The 23,057-nt window shown below is 40.7% G+C and overlaps 1 protein-coding gene across 1 annotated transcript in view; it reads right to left on the bottom strand.

Annotated features, from left to right (window-relative positions):
• LOC134348205 (cilia- and flagella-associated protein 44) overlaps positions 1–23,057 on the bottom strand; it is a 235,486-nt gene that overhangs the window by 114,610 nt on the left and 97,819 nt on the right. Inside the window, exons 15-19 of the mRNA XM_063051223.1 lie at positions 22,455–22,604; positions 14,689–14,916; positions 13,036–13,184; positions 10,580–10,859; positions 3,588–3,643 (exon numbers count right to left, since the gene is read on the bottom strand). Of these exons, the coding sequence (XP_062907293.1) occupies positions 3,588–3,643; positions 10,580–10,859; positions 13,036–13,184; positions 14,689–14,916; positions 22,455–22,604 (863 nt within the window). The remainder of the gene's footprint in view (positions 1–3,587; positions 3,644–10,579; positions 10,860–13,035; positions 13,185–14,688; positions 14,917–22,454; positions 22,605–23,057) is intronic.

The following is a 23,057-nucleotide window of genomic DNA, read 5'->3' as shown; positions in this document are numbered from 1 at the left end:
GATAGAAGCTCTGTGGACCCAAAAGGATATGGTGGAGCCTGAGAGACCCAGTGCTGGAGTGTGGTAATAGGGGGAGAGAGACCTGGGACCCAGCAGCAGCGAGAAGACTCTCAGCCTGGAGGTGCTTAAGCAAAATACTTACATTTGTTCTTTTTTATTTGCAAAGATAAATGCATTTATATTACAATTTTTATTTACATTTCAGAATATCCCGAAGTATTTTACAGCTGTTGAAGTGCCTTTGAAATGTTGTCTTTGTTGTAATATTGGAAATACACTTTGCTCAAATCTCTGCAGCGAGATTTGAACTTAAGTTTCTGACTTAGAAACGAGAGTGCTACAACTGGCCTATGAATGATATCAGCTATATTCAGTATCTGCCATGACCAATGTATCTATTCCCTTCTGTGTTACCTGGCATCTTTTTTAAATACTATATTGTTTTCCTTCTATCAACTTCACAATTCACCCTGGTCTTTTTTTTAAAACAAAATACTGGTAACAATCCAAATATGCTAGAGTAATACATTGAAGTAACAAAAGTATGGATATCCTCATTAATCTTTTGTTTCACATTAATCTTTATAATCCAGTGAGTTCCAAGTTTTGGATGCTCTATCCTTTCTCCTTATAAGAACATGCAGTTTCTGTCTGGAGACATTTTAAAGAACCACCATAGCTCTTGCCAATCCTGATTCCAGTTCATCCTTCTCAAATCACTGAAAATGTCTTGTATCTAGAGGAATAGTTATACCTTTTAACTTTTAAAAAATCCTTTCTATTAATATTTCAACATAAATGCAGCCCAATCACTATAATCTGTATTCATATGGGACTGCATCCAGTTTGCCCCTTTTCATTCTCCCTAACTAGATTCCTTAAGGTTGTTATAGCCAGGTGGGGGGGGGGGTAATGAGGATAAGCTCCCATACCTATTAAATGCTCCCAATGGCTTGTGACTCAGATAGCCTCTGACAACCAAGTTCAGCTCCTGGCCTTCATGTGTGGTTTAGCTACTAAGCCCAGTGGAACTGTTTCTACTGACAGAAGGGGAAAAGGCAGGTTACTGGTGCATTAAAACCAATTGCTTCGGGTAGATGGGGCTCATCAGTCATGGTTGGCAGCTCATCTAGGAGAAGGAAAACTCTGATCTCAAACCACTACCTTGTGGCTGTACCCACTCATCGGGAAGGCTTTGGGAATAAACCCCAAGGGAAAATACTGAATCCCACGTCAAGTTCAATGTTGACTGGCAATTCCTGCGATGTTGCTGGTTTGCTGGTGCCAAACTGTATTGATCTCTGTCATTCCTTTGTGTTCATCAGATGCGTGTAAGGAAAAAGTAAATAGGTTAGATCTTTACTCTGTAGAATGTAGAAGATTGAAGGGAGATCTGATAGAGGTATACAAAATTATGCAGGGTATAGTTGGGGTAAATGCAAGCAGGCTTTTTCCACTGAGGCTGGGTGAGACTACAACTAAAGGTCATGGGTTAAGGATGAAAGGTGAAATGTTTAAGACGAACTTCTTCATTCATAAGGTGGTGAGAGTGTGGAACGAGCTGCCAGCACAAGTGGTGGATGCAATTTCAATTTCAACATTTAAGAGAAGTTTGGATAGGTGCATGTATGGGAGATGCATGGAGGGCTATGGTCCGGGTGCAGGTTGATGGGACTAGGCAGTTTAAATAGTTTGACATGGACTAGACAGGTCGAAGGTCCTTTTTCTGTGCTGTAATTTTCTATGATTCTAAGCACATTAGACAGCAAGAGCGAAAGATAAATAAAACCAGAAAGAACTGCAGATGCTGGAAAATTAAGGTTTAAAAAAATCAAAACACTGTTGGGTATGCACATTAGGTAGAGAGAGAAATAGATAGCATTTCAGCTTTATGACATTTCAGCAGAACTGGGAGAATTTAGAAATCAATTAAGTTTTAATTTGCAGAGAAAGGAGAAGGCTGGACAGAACTAAGGAAATGTTTGTGATGTATGGAAACCAAGAGACACAAGTGGCAACAGTGCCTGTTGAGAGATTGAGGTGGAAGCAAGTTTTGTTGACCGTAACTGACTTCCACAGACATATCCCTCAACCAGTACCACAAACATATGTCCTTCAGTTTGAATTGGTTTTCATCCTACCAAGACATTCTATTTATTCCTACTATCCTTCTCCCTTCTCTGCAACTTAACGTTTGTTTGATTTCTTGAACCACCTTTCATGCATCTGTTATTGAAGATAAATTTAAGTCTTGTTCTCCTCTAAAACGTACCTAGTTAACTGAAGATAAAGTCAAAACTTGAGCTCGTGGGAATTGCCGAGCTGCTTAAATCTCAATAGTTTAAATATTTAAATACTAGTTTCGGATAGCAAATTAAGTCTTCCCTAATCCCCCAACTTCACAACAATTTTGACCTACTTTAAGGTCAGAACCTATGAATCAAAAGGGATAATAGTAACTATTGAGGACATAAAAACAGAAAGTAGCTACTGAGTCTGTTTCAGCTACTGAGTTGTGTCTCAACTCCATTTACTAGCTTTGATTCTGTAAACTTATTATTTTAATATGGAAAAATTCTATCTATCTCAGATTTTCTAAGATGGGATATTAAGGTTTTAAAAGCTAAGGTAGAGGAAGAGACAAAATGCTGAAGGAACTTAGCAGTCCAGGCAGCATCAATGTATCTCTTTCACCAATCAACTTTGCAGCTCTTTACTTCACTGCTCCCCCACTTCTGGTTCCACCTATCACCCACTACCTTGTATTTCTTCCTCCCCTCTTTCCACCTTCGAACTTTGACTCCTCATCTTTTTTTCTCCAGTCCTGCTGAAGGGTCTGGGCCCGAAACGTTGACTGTACTCTTCTCCATTGATGCTGCCTGGCCTGCTGAGTTCCTCCAGCACTTTGTGTGCATTAATTGGATTTCAAGCCTCTTCAGATTTTCTCTTGTTTGTTAATAAAACAGTTAATGTTGAGTCCTGAAGAAGGGTCTCGGCCCAAAGTGTTGACTGTTCACTCATTTCCATAGATGCTGCTTAACTTGCAGAGTTCCTCCAGCATTTTTGTGTGTGTTGCTCTGGATTTCCAGCATCAGCAGAACTTCGTGTTGATAAAGATAGTTAAGAAACAAAGTAGCCTGATTTACTGGAATTGCAGAATAGATCTGAGGGACAAAATTACTGAACTGGTAAAACCCACTTAATTTTCAATCGATTCATCACAAAAGAATAATTATATTCTGTAACAGATAGATGATCTATTCCACCATATTATTCTCTAACAAAATGATTTAAATAACCTTATTACGTAGAACATCCCAATAAGTTTAGTAGGATCGTCAAAGAAGATCGATCAATAAGTCACATGAAGAGATGAACTAATGATAAAGTCTGCTCAAAAAGGAGGTTCTGACCTTAACGCAGGTCAAAACTGTTGTGAAGTCGAGGGCTTAGGGAAGACAAATCGCTATCCAAAACTAGTGATTCAATATTCAAACTGTTCAGATTTAAATAGATATCTTTATTCACCTATCAAATTATTTATGTTTACAGTGGTTTCATTTCCATATTTATAATTAACAACATACCTGTAGGCATTTGGGTCATCAATATCATTTACTACTTTATCACGAGCAAAGCCTGGCTGTTGGGGAAAGATTAAATATGTTAGAGTTTTCCTCACTGGAATGATGTGCATTTCATTTTTAATGTTTGAATATACCAATATCAGAAAACGTGTTTCATGTGCATGCAGGTATAAAAACTTGGAGAGAGTGATCGACCTGAAAGTAAAGCGTGTGTTTAACTTTCAATAACTTATGGGATGTCAGCATTGTTGACAAAGAAGGATGTGTAGGTAAAAGTATATAAAAATGCACATCTTGTACAAATATACACAAATGGATAGATATCGGCTTGTAGTTTGATAACATTTACAGAGGTGAGCTTCCAAGATTAAAAAAAAACCTTCAGCAGAAGATTCCACTTCCAGCAAACATGAAAGTGCAATAATGGTTTGGATTGGATTTTGGCTGGGAAGCAGAAGATGAAGAGTAGGGATGAAAGTGCTCTGTTTGATACGAGTGTGATATATAGGAATCTCAGTCAAAGTCAAGTTTATTGCTATTTGCACAAGAACGTATATGTACAAGTACAATGAAAAACTTACCTGCAGCTGCCAGCATCAATAAGCCCAGTGTTTTTGAGAAAAACATAAATTATATCATTTTTAATGAGAAAACACATTTTAAATTATCTGGATATCAGAGAACAATCTGCGTACTCAAGCTTGCAGATGACACTACTCTGATAGAGGTAGTAGGATGTGTGGAGATTACTAAAGAAAATTGATAGGTTGAGCGAGTACAAAAAATTCTACAGATGTGGGATTCTGGGAGAACCATCAAGAATGACCCAAGAAACTTATCTTCAAGGCAATGGGTACAGACAGCTTTTTTACACTTATGCAGATTTGAAAATGGAAGACAAGTTAGAAAAGTGGTAAAATAAATGTATAGAAATGAGTAAAATGTATAGAAAAGGTTTGAATGAGGGGTTGAATGCCAAGCATATGAAAACTGGATGGAGGCAAATGATATTATTGCGTTAAATAGGCAGTCATGAATATGCGTTTACAAGCCCAGCTCTTGGTTAAATATAAAATCAAAATTGTAGATGACTGGGTCGGGCCTAATTTAGTGGTGACTGAATGGATTGTAGAGGTGAATGGCTATATCAGTAGGACCTTTTCACTATATAGTTGGAAACAATTTCTGCTAATGCCTCACGGGATATCAGAAAAGTACCATAACAAATGAAATAGAGCACAGTGATCAAGAGAGGTGGAGTGAACTGGGAATTATAAATATCAATTTTAATGTTGGTCGCATATTTTTGGATAATGTTGTGAAGGAACAGTACTGAGGTGATACATACAGTAGGAGATGGTTAAAGATGGATGTTTAGAGGCCTAATGGGAGGTAATGGAGTGGAAAGAGAAGACACTACAAGTGACTGCACAGCAGGGTAGATAAGTACAGAACCTTGGACATGACAGGTGGGGAATAATGCAGACATCACTGTCAAAGGCTTCAGTAAAATTGAGAGGATGAGCATGTTATAGTTTATCAAAGCCACTTGTAGGATGCCGCTTGTGACTAATAAGTTTAATAAGCAAAGAGAACCTAATTGGAAGGAATCAAACAGGGGCCTGTGGGAAAGACAGATATAAATTTGAAACAGGTGTAGCAGTGCCTGTGAGACTGCATTTTGAGCTTTTTAGCATCCCGAACAGCTTTTGGTCAACTTTTCAAACTGTCTAGTCATTCCCTTCTCAAACACCTTTTCATTAGCATTAAGCAGTTAGTGCTACCATCTGGGCTGCAGTTCCTGTTGATGCCATATCGAGAGCTTTGACTGAGTTCTCAACCATTCACATCTGAAAGTACTGGCCCTCCACCTTTCAACACATAAAGCTCGAACTGCTGCGGCCTACATATGTCACATTCACTTTCTTTGCCTTTGGGAGACACTTCTTCACTGATGCAGGTCTTTAATATCACTGAGGTCTTCTCTAAGGGTAGCTTAAAAAACAACCCGTGTAGTCAGCCACTGGAATTATAGACAAAATTGACCCTGCATCCAGCTCCATTTTCAGTTTTTCACCAGACACATCTATTGTTATTTGCATCATGGGAGGATTGGCCACATCAATAACATTTTGGCTTTTTGCACCGTTCAAGGACATTTTGTGCATTTCACGTTCTAAACTCTTTTTCTGTAGCTGTGCTGTATCCTTTTCTGCAGTCTCTAACAATATGGCAATGGCCAATGTCCGTTCTAAGGTTAGGTCTCTTTCGAACAGTAACCTCTTTTGAGTCCTTAGAATATGCATGCCCCATACAAGCCTGTTCCTTAATGCATCAGAAAGTCCACCTCTAAAGGTACAGTACTGGGAAAGTTTGCACAGTTCTGTAAAGTATTCATCCTTTGACTGGTTCCTCTTGTAAAATCTAAATCTCTCAGCTAATACCAGTGGTTTAGGGTTCAAGTGATTTTGTAAAATTGTAACAATTTTATCAAACATCTTGTTTGCTGGCTTTTCAGGGGTTACTAAGGAGCACAAGAGACCGTATATCCTAGGACCCATTAAACTAAGAAGTGTGGGGTCTTTCTTTTGCTCTTCCATGTTGTTTGTGTTACTTTACAGTTCCACCCTCCTGATATACGATTCCCAGCCTTCATTAGTGCTATCAAATTCGTCAACTTTCCTGACTGAAGCCATTGTCACGTTATTTTTACTTGCATCTTTCACAGTGCACTGTTACACGTGCATCCCCTTGTTAGTGTCTGTGATGGTCCCTTACTGTGTAACTCTCTCCTCTCGCTGTTTCATCCCAATACTGTCAGTGCAGTTCGTGATATTTTCTGACACTCAGGTTTGTACTCATCGTTGTATCTATGCAACTACATATTGATTAAATAAACGGACACATGCAGGAGATGGCTTTAACTGGTGTATTCACATTGCAGTGGGGGGGGCAATGCACATGCGCAGACAACATATCAATACGTAGGGCTAAGGGAAGTCATTGCTCTAAAAGTAATAGATTCATATATTACACCTTCTATTAAAGTGCATGACCATACACTTCCCGACACTGTATTCCATCTACCAGCTCTTTACCCATTCCCCTAATCTGTCCAAGTCCTTCTACACCCTCTCTTTCTCAACACTACCTGCCCCTCCACCTGTCTTTGTATCCTCCGTAAATTTGTCCAAATCATTGACATATAGCATAAAAAGAATCAGTCGCAACACAGACTCCTGGAACAGCATTAGTCACCGGCAACCATGCTGAAGAGGATCCCTTTTCTTCCCATTCTGCCTCCTGCCAATCAGCCAATGCTCTATTCATGCTAGTATCTTTCCTATAATACCCTGAGCCCTTAACTTGGTCAGCAGCCTCATATGCGGTACCTTGTCAAAGGCCTTCTGAAAATCCAAGTACACAACGTCCACTGATTCTCCTTTGTCTATCCTGCTTGTCATTTCTTCAAATAATTCCTACAGATTTGTCAGGCAAGACTTTCCCTTAAAGAAATCATGCTGACTTTGGCCTATTTGTCATATGCCTCCAAGTACCCCAAAACAACATCCTTAACAATCGACTCTAACATCTTCCCATCCATTGAGGTCATGCTAACTGGCTCATAGTTTCCTTTCTTCTACCTCTCTCCCTTCTTGAACAGTGGAGTGACATCTGCAATTTTCCTTCTTCACCACAAAGCTACTCCAGAAAGCTAACTCTGAGGCATTCCACGAATTCTCACTCTTGGGTTTATAACATCAACCTGAATTTCCCAATCTATCTGCATATTGAAATCCCCTATGACTAATGTAACGCTGGCTTTTTGGCATTTGTTTCCTTTATCCCACTCTAATTTGTAGACCACATCCTGACTACTTTTTAAGAGGTCTGTAAATAACTCCCATCAGGGTCTTCTTACCCTTGCAGTTTCTAACTCTATCCACAAGAATTCTCCATCTTCCGATTCTATGTCACTACTTTCTATAGATGTAATTTCATTTTTAATCAGGAGAACTGGAAAAACTCGGAAAGCAGCAATATTTTAAATAGCAGACTCATTGTTTTATGTTTACACGTCTTTTTTCTAAATATTCCCAACTAAGAAAGAAAGTCATTGCCTGAAATGTTAACTGTGTTTCTCTCTCCACAAATGCTGCCTGACCTACTGAGTGTTACCAATTTTCTACTTTGTTAGATTTACAACGTCTGCAGTTACTTTCTGAACACTAATTCCTGTGATCCTTGCAATGACTTTGTTAACTATAGGTCTGAGAAAGTGTGAGTGATGTGTCGTTCACCAGAATGGGATCTACTAAGGTTACCACTGGAAATCTCACTCAAAGTGAGGCAGAACGGACAAATAGTATCCTTACATTAAATATCAAACCTCTAAGTCATTTTGAGTACAAGGTCCATTCATAGTTCAGTGAAAAATTGACAATGACTTGAAGCCTGACTCATGTGCATGTGTAAGCATTGTCAATGTACTGCAATTCAACCACTGAGGTTTTGTGACCTCAGTTCTGGAGTGCACGGGCAGTTGTTGAAAAGTTTCCCATTTGTCCCACAAATTAGGAAGCTTGTTGGAGATGAGCTGCTGCATTTCAGTGAGAAAAGATAAAAGAAAATAATTGGGACAATGATGCAGGCTTGCTTGATACTGGCATTCACCGAGATTGGCTTTATGGTGAACCTGTTGGCTTGCATACCATAGTGAAGCAAACACAGATGGAGAAAAACAGAATTTGAGAAGTGAGCTCTCTTCTGTTGACAGAGGCTTTAGGGAAATTGACAAAGATGTTGGTGTTCTCCCTCCTTCTGTCATGGAGTTGTTGCATAATAAACATCAAGTCCACTTATTTGTGATTTGGGAAGCTCTTTGGCCACTGGTTTGAGGCAGTTAGAGGGCCGTGTCAAAGCCTCCCATACATTTCAGGTTTGGAACACTGACAGTATTGGGAAAAGTCCAATCCACTCCACCCAACATTTTAAGAACAGCTTTTTTTCCTCTTCCATCAGCTTTCTGAACAACCCATGAACCCATGAATATTATCTCACTAATTTGCTCTCTTTTTGCACTTTTTTATTTTTATTTTTCTTCTAGTAACATAGTGATTTTTCATGTATTGCTCTGTACTGCTGCCAGAAAACAAGAAGTTTCAGAATGTACTGTAAGTCAGTGATAGTAAACCTGATTCTGATTCTCTCCTGCACTGAAGCCCTAAATACTGAATTGACACCTCAAAGTCTGTTTGAAAAACAAAAAAATTTCATTGATTCTTAGGAATCTCTGGCCCGTGGCCACTTAAAGCAAAGGCAATACATTCAGCTGATACCAAGGATGTCAACTCTGTGCATCAGGAGCATACAGCAGCCCTGTGTAAAAGGTTGAAGAAACTCTCTCTCTCTCTTCGGTTGTCCATCAAAATCCGATGACGACGTCCACTCCTTTAACGGTGAGATCTTTGATGACTATACAGTCCTATCCTGGACCCACAAGCTCTATTGCAGGTGGGACATGTATATGTGGTTGTGGTAGTGGTAGCAACCATGGCTGAATTTCTCCTGGCTCTCTTCTGCTGTCTTCTGGTTGTTCTTTTCATCTCCAGAATACGAACCTCGACCCTACACAGCTGCCGCCAAGTGGTACGGTCAGCAGCAACATCGTCCAGGTCCTCGGGTCTGATCTTGCACTTCCTTAAAGCATTCTTCATCTGATCCTTTTAGTGCTTCTTCAGCCCTCCAGCTGAGTGTTGACCATGATGTAGTTGGCCATATAACACTCTACGGGGTAGCTGACATGGGGGCATCCTTATCACGTGCCCCAGCCACTGTAGCTGATGCTGGGTGATCGTGGCCTCAATACTTCTACAGTTGGTCTTTATAAGTATTTCAATGTGAGGCACCCGCTCATGCCAGGTAATTCCCAGGATGCGCTGGAGGCAGCTTATGTGGAAGCGTTCCAAGGACTTGATGTGACGGCTGTAGGTTACCCAAGCTTCACAGCTATAAAGGAGGTTGGTGACACAGACTGCTTGGTATACGGCGACTTTTGTGGAGGGACAAAGGCTCCTGTTCTGAAAGACTCTACGCTGAAGTCTCCCAAAGGCAGCTGATGCCTGTCTAAAGTGGCTCTGAATGTCGTTGTCAATGCCGCTATCCTCAGAGAGAATGCTCCCAGATATTTGAAAGATGGCACTACTGACAGCTTTTCATCACTAACAGTGAAGGCAGGTAGAGTGGGTGGGACACTGGTACTCCATTGGCAAACCACTTCTGTCTTGGTGGTATTGACAGTCAGCCCCATCCTGCTGTACGCTCTCACCGCCACAGCAAGGACAGTCTGAAGATCCTCCGGAGTATGGGCCACAAGAGCACAGTCGTCTGCATACTGCAGCTCCAGGACCCACCCTCTATGGATTTGGGTGGTTGCATAGAGCCTCCTGATGTCAAAGAGGTTGCCATCTAATCTGACATCCACTGCCACACCACCTCAAACACTACTCACTCAACTATCTCTTCAAACACTTCCTGTGGAAGAGTCTGCAGTTCCCACATTGTCCTCATTTGTCAGCTCACACCCAGAAAATTGGAGTGAAAGTGTGTCATCCTCGTTCTTAAGGGATCCTAAGGAGCCTAAAGACACGCACTCAATATTTCAAGAATAGCTTCTTCCCCTCTGCCATCAGATTTCTGAATGGACAATGAACCCATGAACACTACCTCACCATTTTTTTGCTCTCTTTTTGCACATCTTGTTGTAATTTTTAATTATTACTGTTATTATGTATTGCAATGTACTGCTGTTGCAAAACAATAAATTTCACAACTAATGCCAGTGCCACTTATACTGCAACAGCAAATACCTACTTAGTCTGTGCTGCAAACTGGAAATCCATAAAAATGGAATTTGTGGTGGGCTTGAGCTTGGTCATAATTGGAAAACAGCAGTCATAATTTACAATTATAAATCATTACATTGAACTTACCCTAGGAATTGGCACAAGGGCTCGCTTTCCTCTCATTAATTCACCAAGTTCCTCTTGAGGAAGAATAGCAAAGGCAAAGATGTTGCTATCAGCCCCACACGTGAGCAGAAACTGTTCATTGTGACTGATACAGATTTGATTGATGTGGCCATAATCATTATCATGTACATTCAGACTCCAGAATCCTTGCATGGATTTCAGTTTGTAATCATTTGGCTTAAGAGGATATACTCGCACAGCTCCATCTTCCATGCCACAAAATAGAAGGTCCTTTTCAGAACTTGAACAAAAAGAAGTGCAAGTGAGTATCTTTGGACTAGTTGTGTTGTCTTTGCACTGTAAAGAGTGCATCCACATTGAAACTAAACTAAATACAGCTTTTTCATTCTTTCATTAACAGTTACATCTCATATTGGAAGGAATAGCTACTTTATGTACTCTCATAGAAACATAGAAAATAGGTGCAGGAGTAGGCCATTCGGCCCTTCGAGCCTGCACCGCCATTCAGTACGAACATGGCTGATCATCCAACTCAAAACCCTGTACCTGTTTTCTCTCCATACCCCCGATTCCTTTAGTCACAAGGGCCATATCTAACTCCCTCTTAAATATAGCCAATGAACTGGCCTCAACTGTTTCCTGTGGCAGAGAATTCCACAGATTCACCACTCTCTGTGTGTGAATCTCATATTAATTGCTGGCACACCACACGTTTTCATGTCATTGTGGTTACAAAAGTATTGTTTTAATTGATGAGTTAAAGCTGGATTTAAGCTAAAATGATATGAATATAAGCATGAAGTTTTATCACCAGCATGAGACTCCCTCACCATTTTCCTGTTCTCTTTTTGTGGTGGGATTGAACTTGGGAATGCTTCTTTTGGGTGTTACCATTTAAGCCAATTAGCAGGGACCAATCTGATTCATATTTTAATTACTTTTTGTAATGCCCAAGAATTAACACATTAATGCATGAAAGCAATGTTCTTTAGTACTCTGCAAAACAATTCAAACCAAATACAACGGAACTATATGATCTGGGAGTTGTCAGTAACACTATGGTTCAATCAGGTAATTACCATACTAAAAACAACTACTAAAATATAAAAAATATCTTCTCTTCATTATTTTCTAAGTCGCCTGTTGAAACAATGGTCAGAAGTTCCCTTTGGACTACCTTTTGTGAAGTATAAATACTTCCAATATCACGTGTTTGCCTCTCCCTGTTACTTCATCCTCTAAGGCAGGAGTTCCCAACTTGGGGTCTATAGACCCCACAGTTAATGATGGGGTCCATGGCATAAAAAAGGTTGGAAACCCCAGCTCTAAGGTTTGTACAGTTCTTCATCCCTCACCTTCTGTGAATCTTTAACTTTAATAATCCTAGGATAGGCAAGCATGGTTCAGCTGATTAACCACCATGTTCTGAAAATTCTCCCTCTTTACCCTTTCTGTTTAAAAGATGCATAATTTTGCCTCATAATAGTTCTTGTTTGATAACATTCTGTTATCTGTCTTAAGGCCGATTTACCTTTGTGCGTCAAATGTATGCCGTAGGTACGGTGTAGCCGCGCACCCTACGCTGTTATCTACGCCGAACCCTACGCCGTAGCCTAACGCGCACCTCTCCCAAAATGTAACTACGCATCGCGGCGGCGCAGACCAAAACAACTGTGATTGGTCCGCTTGGTAGCATCGCATTTCCTCCTACGCTGCAATAGCTTCCCATTGGACTGAAGGGCAGGGAAGGAACTCTGGCTGCAATGCTTTCCATAAAGCTTTACAGACCTCCGAAATTATGGAGGACCCTGTGCTTGACGCCAGTTTGTAGCTAGCTGCTACAGCCTGTTAACTTCCACCTGAAGCTAAAACTCGAATGGTGATTGCCAGTCTCTGAGTACACTGTGCGTACACTGGTACGAAATAAATGGTTGGAGATGATGAACCAAATTGTCAAATCTACCTGCCGACATCTGAAAATATTTGAAATGCATTTCCTCGTCCATGTCTCTCAGTGACCGGACAGGCACAGAAGATTCACCCTCCTTCAGTTTCAGTCGCCATTGTTTGAAGTTTGAGTTTCTTTGTGTTGAGTTTCAACATGAAGAAACTCAACATAGTGGCATAGAAACCCCACCGCCAACTAGCGTTTTGGCGGTGAATTGCAGACACATCAACGCACAAGTATAAATGCTCACAACGGAGTAGCCCACTTGCGTAGGCTACAGGCTAAGCTAGTACACTCAAATATAAATCAGCCTTTAGGGGTGTTCCACTATGTTATGGATGACAAACAAGTGCAAGTTGTATAAAAGTCAAGATTGAATGTTGAATCTGTTTTTGAAAAAATTCTAGTAAGACCAAAGTTGAAGTACCACATATAGTTTAGGGCTATACACTTAGATGTTGAATTATTAATTTAGGTAAGAGTTGAATTACTGTTTAGCATGGCCTACTTGAATATCATTTTTCTGATTGGGTTTTCAGTTGCATCTTCAATTGCTATGAAAGCAAATGGCTCTTCCTCACTCTTGGAGCTGTCCTCACTAATTCTCGGATCATCTGCGAATTTACAATGGTAGAGATAGCCACAATCATAATCGCCCTGAAAAAGTACATTAAAGATAGTCAATAAGGTTTCAAGCCAACTGGCCCAAAACCTTTCAAACCCACCTATAAAGTCTGCTTCCATTACACACCAGATCAATTTCCATACCGTTTACCCATGTCATTGAGACATTTGACTCCTTCCTGCACTGGAATATCAGCTATCTTGTAGCTGGATGCAAGAGTAAAAAGCTAAATACTAGTCACTATTAGTATCAACTGTCACAAGGGTGAGGAGCCCAAGATCCTTATCAATGCAAGCTCAAAAGTAGGTCTCATTGTCATGCATCAACTCTCCATATGTGCTAACCTCCCATTTGCCATCTCAAATAAACATGAGCTGATCCAAAACTCAATTAACATATTCTAGGTTCACTAATTTACATTCATCCACACCCTTTTGGTCAGTGATCTGCACTGGTTCCTGTTTTGTCAATGTCTTAGTTTTAACATATTCATTGATATTTTCAAATCCCTCTCTGAAATCATACTTCATCTTTCCTATTGAATTCCTCCCAAACATCTACACTTTTTTCCATTCCTTGAATTCTGCGGCTCTAACATCCACAGAAATGCAATAGAAATCATAATTATACACATAAGCAGAATATGCCCAAGCTTATGACAAATGACATATTTTCTGACTCAGGTACAGATCTTACCTATTTCATTTCATCCTTGCAAAGAAACATTGTAAAGCTTAGTTAATATGACAGCAAATGCAGAGGCAACAAACAAAATCAGGAGGAGCTTAGGAGGCGCTTAACGGCAACTCCTTTGCTTACATCTTCGGAAACAGCTCTATTTCCATTTTTAATATCTCTATTTTTCCCTTTCAGGGTTCTTTTGAGGACCCTTACCTGGAGTTACATACTGACTATGGTTCTTTGTGGGAATGGGACCCGCACTCGGGGTTTCACGAATAGCCGTTGTTCAGCATGCCAAGGGCTTGGCCTAAGAGTTTCGCTCACCTTCGGAGGGCCGAGATCTCGTGGCTCTGGAGAAGGGTGGATTGGAGGTCGGTGTCATGGCAGGAGATTGGTGTGTAGCAAAAGATAATTAGACCTATTACATCTGTGCTAACTCTGAATGGGATGATTGACAATTTATGTACCATATATCTACCCAACTCCATTTCTTCACTACAGCATTGAAGGAATCATGAATGATCAGAAATGTTAATTTTCATGTGAACTTTAATCCAAAGCCCCTATGAGGTAGATGTAAAAGATCCTTACATATTATTTTGAAGCTCAGGGGTGTTATAATCAGTGTTTTGTAAACCAACACCAACAAAAGCAGATTGGTATTTCCTACCACTTGGCAGTCTGATCAGCTTGTGGTATACAAAATGGCTGCTTCATTTCCTACAGTCTAGTTTTCCAAAGCACTTCATTGTTGTAAAACACTTAGACAAACTTTCTTTATTTCTCTATCAAAACCATCTTAAACTTTTCTGCAGCAAAACTGACCAATCCTTGTTTCTGAGCAATAAGACTTACCATAGATAACCAGAAAGTGTTTGGCTTTGAATAGAAACCACACAATATAGGACTAGGCTGAATGGGGATGTAAATCATTGGGAGTTCCTCCTCTTCCTCCTCTTCCTCTTCTTCAATGGCCAAACCTTGATTTTCTTCTTCCATTTCTTTCTGTTTTTTGAGCCGCTCTTGCTTTTCCTTCTCTTTTTGCTCCTTTACTTCCTCTCTCCGATTAATCTCTTTGTTCCTCTATCCCAACACATATGTAAGATCATCAATTAGAAATACAGATATTAATTACCTCAGCATGCATCCCCACAATAACGCCTTTGGATTACTATTTTTGACTGACATCAGCCATCCCTCTGCCCAGAAAGCATCACAAATCAATGAAAAAAGCCATGATGTAGCAGGAGGTGAGAGTAAAACTACAGGTGTTATAGCTTATTGTTTGACAGAGGTAATAATACACCTGTACTGATAAGAAATTTAAGGAACCTTCATCCCTTGATCGTGGATATACTCAACAGTCCTGTATAAAGCAGCAGCAACAACACAAGAGGCTCTGAAGCAACCTAGTGGGTCAGACAGCATCGCTGAAGAGAAATGGATCATCAGCCTTTCTGATTGAGACCTTTCATCTGGATTCATGATGAGGGTCTTGACCCAAAATGTTGACTCTCCATTCCCCCCTCACTGTATTTCTCCAGTGTCTCTTATGTTGCTCCAGATTCCGGCATCTGCAGTCTCGTGTCTCCTCTGTGGAATACAAGATCCTGATGATAATTTTTTGACATTTATTCATCGGATGTGAACATTACTACAATACCAACATTTATCGTCCATCTCCACTGCTGCTGGAATGAGAAGAAAGTTAAAAGTTTGCAACTCTGGCAGGGTCTGCAAGACATTACTTCCTACAAACCGAAACCCAATAACATGAATGGCAGTGATGCTTCATTGCCAGATGAACACAGCGCCTTCTATGCACGCTTTGAAAAGGAGAACACAACTACAGCTGTGAAGATCCCTGCTGCGCCTGATGACCCTGTGATCTCCGTCTCAGAGGCCAATGTTAGGCTGTCTTTAAAGAGGGTGAACCCTCGCAAGGCAGAGAGTCCCGATGGAGTACCTGGTAAGGCTCTGAAAACCTGTGCCAATCAACTAGCGGGAGTATTCAAGGACAATTTCAACCTCTCACTGCTATGAGCGGAAGTTCCCACTTGCTTCAAAAAGGCAACAATTATACCAGAGCTAAAGAAGAATAATGTGGGCTGCCTTAATGACTATCACCCAGTAGCACTCCCATCGACAGTGATGAAATGCTTTGAGAGGTGAGTTGTGACTAGAATGAACTCCTGCCTCAGCAAAGACCTGAACCCATTGCAATTTGCCTATCGCCACAATAGGACAATGGCAGACACAATCTCAATGGCTCTCCACACGGCTTTAGACCACCAGGACAACATAAACACCACGTCAGGATGCTACAGGTGTCCCCCGCTTTTCGAACGTTCGCTTTACGAAACCTCACTGTTACGAAAGACCTACATTAGTACCATTTTCGCTTTCAGAAGGTGTTTTCACTGTTACGAAGAAAGGCAGCGCACGATAAAAAATCAGTACGTGATAAAAGGCAGCATGTGCCCGAGCAGCCGCTCTCCCCCAGATTCGGAACAGCATTGCTTAAGCACGTTGCATTGAGCAGCCATTAGCAAGATGAGTTCTAAGGTGTCGGAAAAGCCTGGAAAAGCTCATAAGGGTGTTACACTTAGCCTAAAACTAGACATAATTAAGCGTTTCGATTGTGGTAAACGAAGCAAGGACGAAGTGAGTTTGGCTTGTGGAAGCTGACGAAGATGATGTTGAAGAGGTTTTGGCATCCCATGACCAAGAACTGATAGATGAAGAGCTGATGCAATTGGAAGAGGAAAGGATAACAATCAAAACCGAATGCAGTAGTGAAAGTGAAGCAACTGCGTGAGATTTTCGCTGCAATAATAAAGTACGACTTTAATTTTGAAAGGATACGTAGGTTTAGGGGATATTTGCAGGATGATTTGAGTGCTTACGAAGAACTGTATGATAGAAAAATGCGAGAGGCTCAGCAGTCAAGCAAGCCTTCCACATCAGCCACAGCAGACGATGAACCTCGACCTTCGATATCAAGGCGGGCAGTCATAGGAGAAGATGAGCTGCCTGCCCTGATCGATTATGAGATGACACCCTCGTGTCCCATCACCCCAACCTCCGGGCCCCGGACAGATACTGTACCGATTTGCGGAGAATGCAGCGGTAGCCGGGAGGCACACAGCACATCTTTAAGAAAAAAGCCGAGATAAACATGCTAATTAATTAGGTGCCGCCTAGCGCGTAATTGTCAGCCCAGAACAGAGGCGATGCAATCGGCAATCGGCACTGATCTGGGCTGACAATTAGGTGCCAGGCAGCACCTAATTAATTAGCATGCTTATTTCGGATTTTTTCTTAAGGATGTGCTGCGCCTCCTGGCTACCGCTGTGTTCTTCGCGGCATTGTATTGGGTCGGCGGCCCGGAGGGTGGGGGCCACTGCACCACCCCAACCTGCGACGACTCAGTCTGACACACCATCATCAGTGTGCTCGGCACTGTTTTCCCAATTCCGGTAAGTGATACGACACTGTACATACATTATTTCTACTTTATATAGGCTGTGTATATTTACGTGTTATTTGGCAGCTTCATAGTTTAAAGGTTACTGCAGAGTGCGTTTATGCCAACAGCGCATGCGTGAGATTTTCTGCCGAGAGCGCTTGCGTGAGATTTTCACTACGGAGATCTGTGCAGGCAATTGTTGTAGAGAAGTATTTCTACTTTATATAGGTTGTGTATTTATCATATCATTCCTGCTTTTACTATATGTTACCGTTATTTTAGGTTTTATGTGTTATTTGGCATGATTTGGTAGGTTATTTTTGGGTCTGCGAATGCTCACAAAATTTTCCCATATAAATGGTCATTGCTTCTTCGCTTTACGACATTTCAGCTTACAAACCGTTTCATAGGAACGCTCTACCTTTGGATGGCGGGGGAATCCTGTATTCATCAACAATAGCTCAGCATTTAATACCATCGTTCCCACAATCTTGATTGAGAAGTTGCAGAACCTGGGCCTCTGTACCTCCCTCTGCAATTGGATCCTCCACTTCCTAACTGGACGACCACCATCTGTGTGATTTGGTGATAACGCTGATGATCAACACTGGTGCACCTCAGGGGTGTGTGCTTAGCCCACTGCTCTGCTCTCTATATACACACAACTGTGTGGGTAGGCATAGCTCAAATACCATCTATAAATTTGCTGACGATACAACCGTTGTTGGTAGAATCTCAGGTGGTGACGAGAGGGTGTACAGGAGTGAGATATGCCAACTAGTGAAATGCTGCCGCAGCAACGTCAGTAAGACAAAAGAGCTGATTGTGGACCTCAGGAAGGGTAAGACGAGGGAACACATACCAATCCTCATAAAGGGATCAGAAGTGGAGAGAGTGAGCAGCTTCAAGTTCCTGGTGTTAAGATCTCTGAAGATCTAACCTGGTCCCAACATATCGATGTAGTTATAAAGAAGGCAAGACACAGCTATACTTTATTAGGAGTTTGAAGAGATTTGGCATGTCAACAAATCCACTCAAAAACTTCTATAGTTGTACCGTGGAGAGCATTCTGACAAGCTGCATCACTGTCTGGTATGGAGGGGCTACTGTACAGGACCAAAAGAAGCTACAGAAGTTTGTAAATCTAGTGAGGTCCATCTTGGGTACGAGCCTACAAAGTACCCAGAACATCTTCAGGGAGTGGTGTCTCAGAAAGGCAGCATCCATTATTAAGGACATCCAGCACCCAGGGCATGCCCTTTTCTCACTATTACAATCAGGTAGGAAGTACAGAAGCCTGAAGGCACACACTCAGCAATTCAGGAACAGCTTCTTCCCCTCTGCCATCCGATTCCTAAATGGACATCGAATCTTTGGACACTGCCTCACTTTTTAAAAAATATACAGTATTTCTGTTTTTGCACATTTAAAAAAAATCTATTCAATATACGTAATTGATTTACCTGTTTATTTATTATTATTGTTTTTATTTTATTTATTATTATTATTTTCTATTATTCTATGCTAGATTATGTATTGCATTGAACTGCTGCTGTTAAGTTAACAAATTTCACGTCACATGCTGGTGATAATAAACCTGATTCTGAAGTCAACAGCATTGGTGAGTCCTGAGTCACATTTAAGTCAAACCAGAAAAGACTGGCAGAATTCTTTTTTTGAAATACATTAAAAAGATTAAACATTAGCTTTATTTGTCACATATGCATCAAAATATTGTGGAATCTGTCATTTGCGTCAACGACTAATACAGTCCAAGGACGTGCTGGGGCCAGCCCTCAAGAATTGCCACACTTATGGGGTCAATATAACATGCGCACAATTAATTAACCCTTAGTAACCTGGACATCTTTGGAATGTGGAAGGAAACCAGAGCGCCTGGAGTAAACCCACACAGTCATGGGGAGAAATGAAAATGCACTAGACAGTGGCAAGAATTGAACCCTGATCACTGGCACCGCAAAGCATTATTCTAACTGCTGTCCCTGGTTTAGTGAATTTAGTGAACTAGACTGGTTTACCTAAAACCAAGTATTTACATGGTTGTTGTTATTGAGTCTTGCTATATTTTATGAATATTTCTTGGCTTATTTAATTATCTGAAATTAGTTCCAGCAGTGGTTGATTCTAACTCTTGTCTCTGGATCAATGGTCCAGAAATCTGGCTGTCTGCTCTATAAGTTAACCACAATGTTACCATGCCACCTCAAGAACTCCTATTTATTGTCTTTTCTTCCAATTTCCCACAGCTAGTATAACTGCCAGCAGAAGAAATCTAGGGACCTTTGAAGATAACACAGCAATCACAATTCTGGCACAACTATTAGCTAGGAGGTGTGGCAGCTGATCTTATTTCCTTCTTTATTTATTCATGTTATGCTTATCTCACTGTTGGCAGCAACATTTACTGCATCATTAACTGCAACAACAGAAGAACTTGGTAATTGCTATGGGTCTATATACATTTCCACTAGTTCGCCCTTATCTATTCTATTATAACATTGGAAAACTAGCAGGTTGCCTGCAGAGCATCAAGAAAGCTCACCTCTGTCCCAGGATACCGACGGACTTTTACCGCTGTACCATTGACAGCATACTCACCAACTGCATCTCAGTGTGGTATGGCAATTGTCCCGTATTGAAAGCATTCCAGCGGGTGATGAAAACTGCCCAGCGGATTATCAGCGCCCAATTGCCCACCATTGAGAATATCTACCATAAACGCTGCCTGAGCAGGGCGAAAAGCATTATCATTATCAAGCATCTCACCCTGATCGTGGACTTTTTACTCTCCTCCCATCCAGTAGGCACTACAGGAGCCTCTGCTCCAGCACCAGCAGGCTCAGGAAGAGCTTCTTCCCTGAGGCTGTGACCCTGCTGAACCTCACTTCACAGTGCTAAGCAGTTTTGCGGCCATATTGTACTGTCTCAGTACTTTTATATTTGTGTGCTGTAGCACTTACTTTTTATTCCCAGTTATTTTGTAAATAATACTATTCTTTTCCACTTCTGGTCAGATGCTAATTGCATTTCATTGGCTTTGTATCTGTACTTGGCACAATGACATTAAAGTTGAATTTAATCTAATCTAATCTAATAATCTTTGTGTTATAAATCTATTTTCACATTACCCAATCCTACCATTATTTTCTCTGCCTTGTTGCATCTTCTTTAATAGATTTCAACACATTCCTCCTACTGAGGTCAAGCATACTGGTCTATTCTTCATGTTATGATCATAGAACCACACTGCACAGAAACGGGCCCTTCAGTCCACTGGCCCACGTTAACAAAAATAAACATTTATGCCAGTAATATTTGCCTGAATTTGACCCACATTACTCTAAACCTTTCCCATCCGTGTACCTATCCAGATTTCTTTCAAATATTGTTAATGTACCTGCCTCAACTACTTCCTCTGGAAGTTCATTCTATTTATGGACCACCCTCTGGGTAAAAAAGGTTGACCCTCAGGTGTCCTTCTCCTCTCTCCTCACACCCTAAATCGATGGCCTCCGGTTCTTGATCCCCCGATCCTTGAAAAAAGACTATGCATTCATCCTATGTAACTCAACAGTGTATACACTTCTGTAAAATCACTCTTTAGTCTCCTATGCCCCAAGGAATTAAGTCTCAATGTGCTCAGCCTCTCTCCATAATTCAGTCCCTCAAGTCACAGCAAATCCTCATAAATCTCTGCTCTCCTTCCAGCTTAATGGCACCTTTCCTACAGCAGAGTACTAAAGTTAAACACAATATTCCAAATGTGACTGCACTAATGTCCTGTACAACTGCAAACTAATGTACCAACTGCTATACTCAGAGCCTTGACCGATGAAGGCCAGCATACCAAAACCCTGCTTACTTGCAACATCACTTTCAGGGAACCATGTACTTGGCACTCCTGGGTCACTATATTCTACAGCATGCCCCAGGGCCCACACAGTTCACTATGAAAGTTCTACCATCATTTGTTTCCCAAAATGCGACACCATATAATTTTCCAAATTATACTCTATTTGCCATTCCTCAGCCCAAATACTCAACTGATCAAGTTGTCCCTGCAAATCCAGATAACCATCTTCATCTGTTTGAGTCACCTGGAAATTAACTAAACATGCCTTGTATATTCTCATCCAAATCATTCATGTAGACAACAAAGAGCAGTGAGCCTAGTCCAAATCTGAAAAAGACTAGTCATAGGCCTCCAATCCAAAAGACAACCTTCCACCATCACCCTCTGCTTCCTACCATCAAGTCTAATGTGTATCCAATTTGCTAGCTCTTTCAGATCCCATGTTATCTAACTTTCCATAAAAACATTATTAAAAGCCTTATTGAAGACTACTTAAATCACGTCTACAATCCAGCCTTCATTGACTTTCTTGGTTTCTTCTTCAAATAAATTCATAAGACATGTTTCCCACACACAAAGTCATATTGACTATCCCTAATTAACCACTGCCTTTCCAAATGCATTTATATCTTATCCTTCAAAATCCCCTTTAGTAATTTATCTACCAGTGATGTTAAACTATAACTGCCTTGCCTTCCCTTGTTAAATATTGTGGTTGTATTTGTTATATTACAGTATGTTGTAAACATCAATTATTTTGAATTTTGGAAGATGACAACTAATGCATTGCCACTTCTTTCAGAACCTTGGGTAGTAGTTCATCACATCTTGGGAATTTATCAGCTTTCAGACCCATTCTTCATTTTGTTTTATAACGCTCTGTAACCTTCACACAAACAAGATATTTCATTACATTGAGATGTATATGAGAACATACTAATTTGAATCTGATACTGATTCTGAATCAGTTCTTACAGGAAAAAGATTGTCTGTTGGCTGCCTAACCCCTTGGCATATCAGTTACTGATGTTCCCATCAGAAGTTTGTAATGGACCCATATCTCAGATATCAAGGATAGAAAAGTTGAAACAAAGGAGCAGAAAATTACAAGCTTGCCAACACTGAATTTCTGAGCGATAACGCTGAAATGAAGGAGAGGAAAGGGCTTCTTCACTTCAGTAGATATGATGACACAGTCACCTTGCATTCTTCCTGGAGTACCTTGTTTTTATAGTTTGTTAGGCTAGGGATTACTCCATCAAGTGATACATAAATTACCTCTATGCTGGATCTGATGCTCTTGAAATGGAAGTACTGTTTCTGAAGGGGGATCTCAAAAGTTAAAGTTGTGTCTATTTCCTCCGGCTCTGGACATGCCACTTGAACCACATATCCATTTTCACAAAATATAAGTAACGTATTTTTCTCCTAAAATGCAATAGTTAAATAACAAAATTTTAAAAAACAAGAATTTTATGCACATACATTTAATCACGTTTTGTGATCTTTTCGATTTATGACTCAGCCCATCATCCTGTGCTAATTTTCTTGCTGATTCTTTGTCCTTTCTCTGAAGAAAGAGAAAAAAATGTCTAATATCAAAATGAAAGTGATATGGGGAATTAATGTGCCTGGCAATCAGAAGCTCAGGGTCACTCCTCTGATATAAACACCAAGGCTCTGCAAAGTGATAACCTACCCTGTATTAGTTCCACCTCCCCCTCGCCACCACCACCCTCATTGTAGAAGAGGCCATATTCTGAACATTGAATACAATTTGATAAATTAGAAGCACTACCAGCAAATAACTGCTTCGCTCAGAAAGACCGGTTGGGTCTCTGGATGGTGAGAAGGCAAGAGGCAAATACAGATGTTATATTC

This window comes from Mobula hypostoma, chromosome 6 (genome assembly GCF_963921235.1).
Source record: "Mobula hypostoma chromosome 6, sMobHyp1.1, whole genome shotgun sequence".
NCBI classification, from domain to species: Eukaryota; Metazoa; Chordata; class Chondrichthyes; order Myliobatiformes; family Myliobatidae; genus Mobula; species Mobula hypostoma.
Note: the sequence above shows the minus strand (reverse complement) of the source record. Positions and strands in the feature narration are given on the sequence as shown.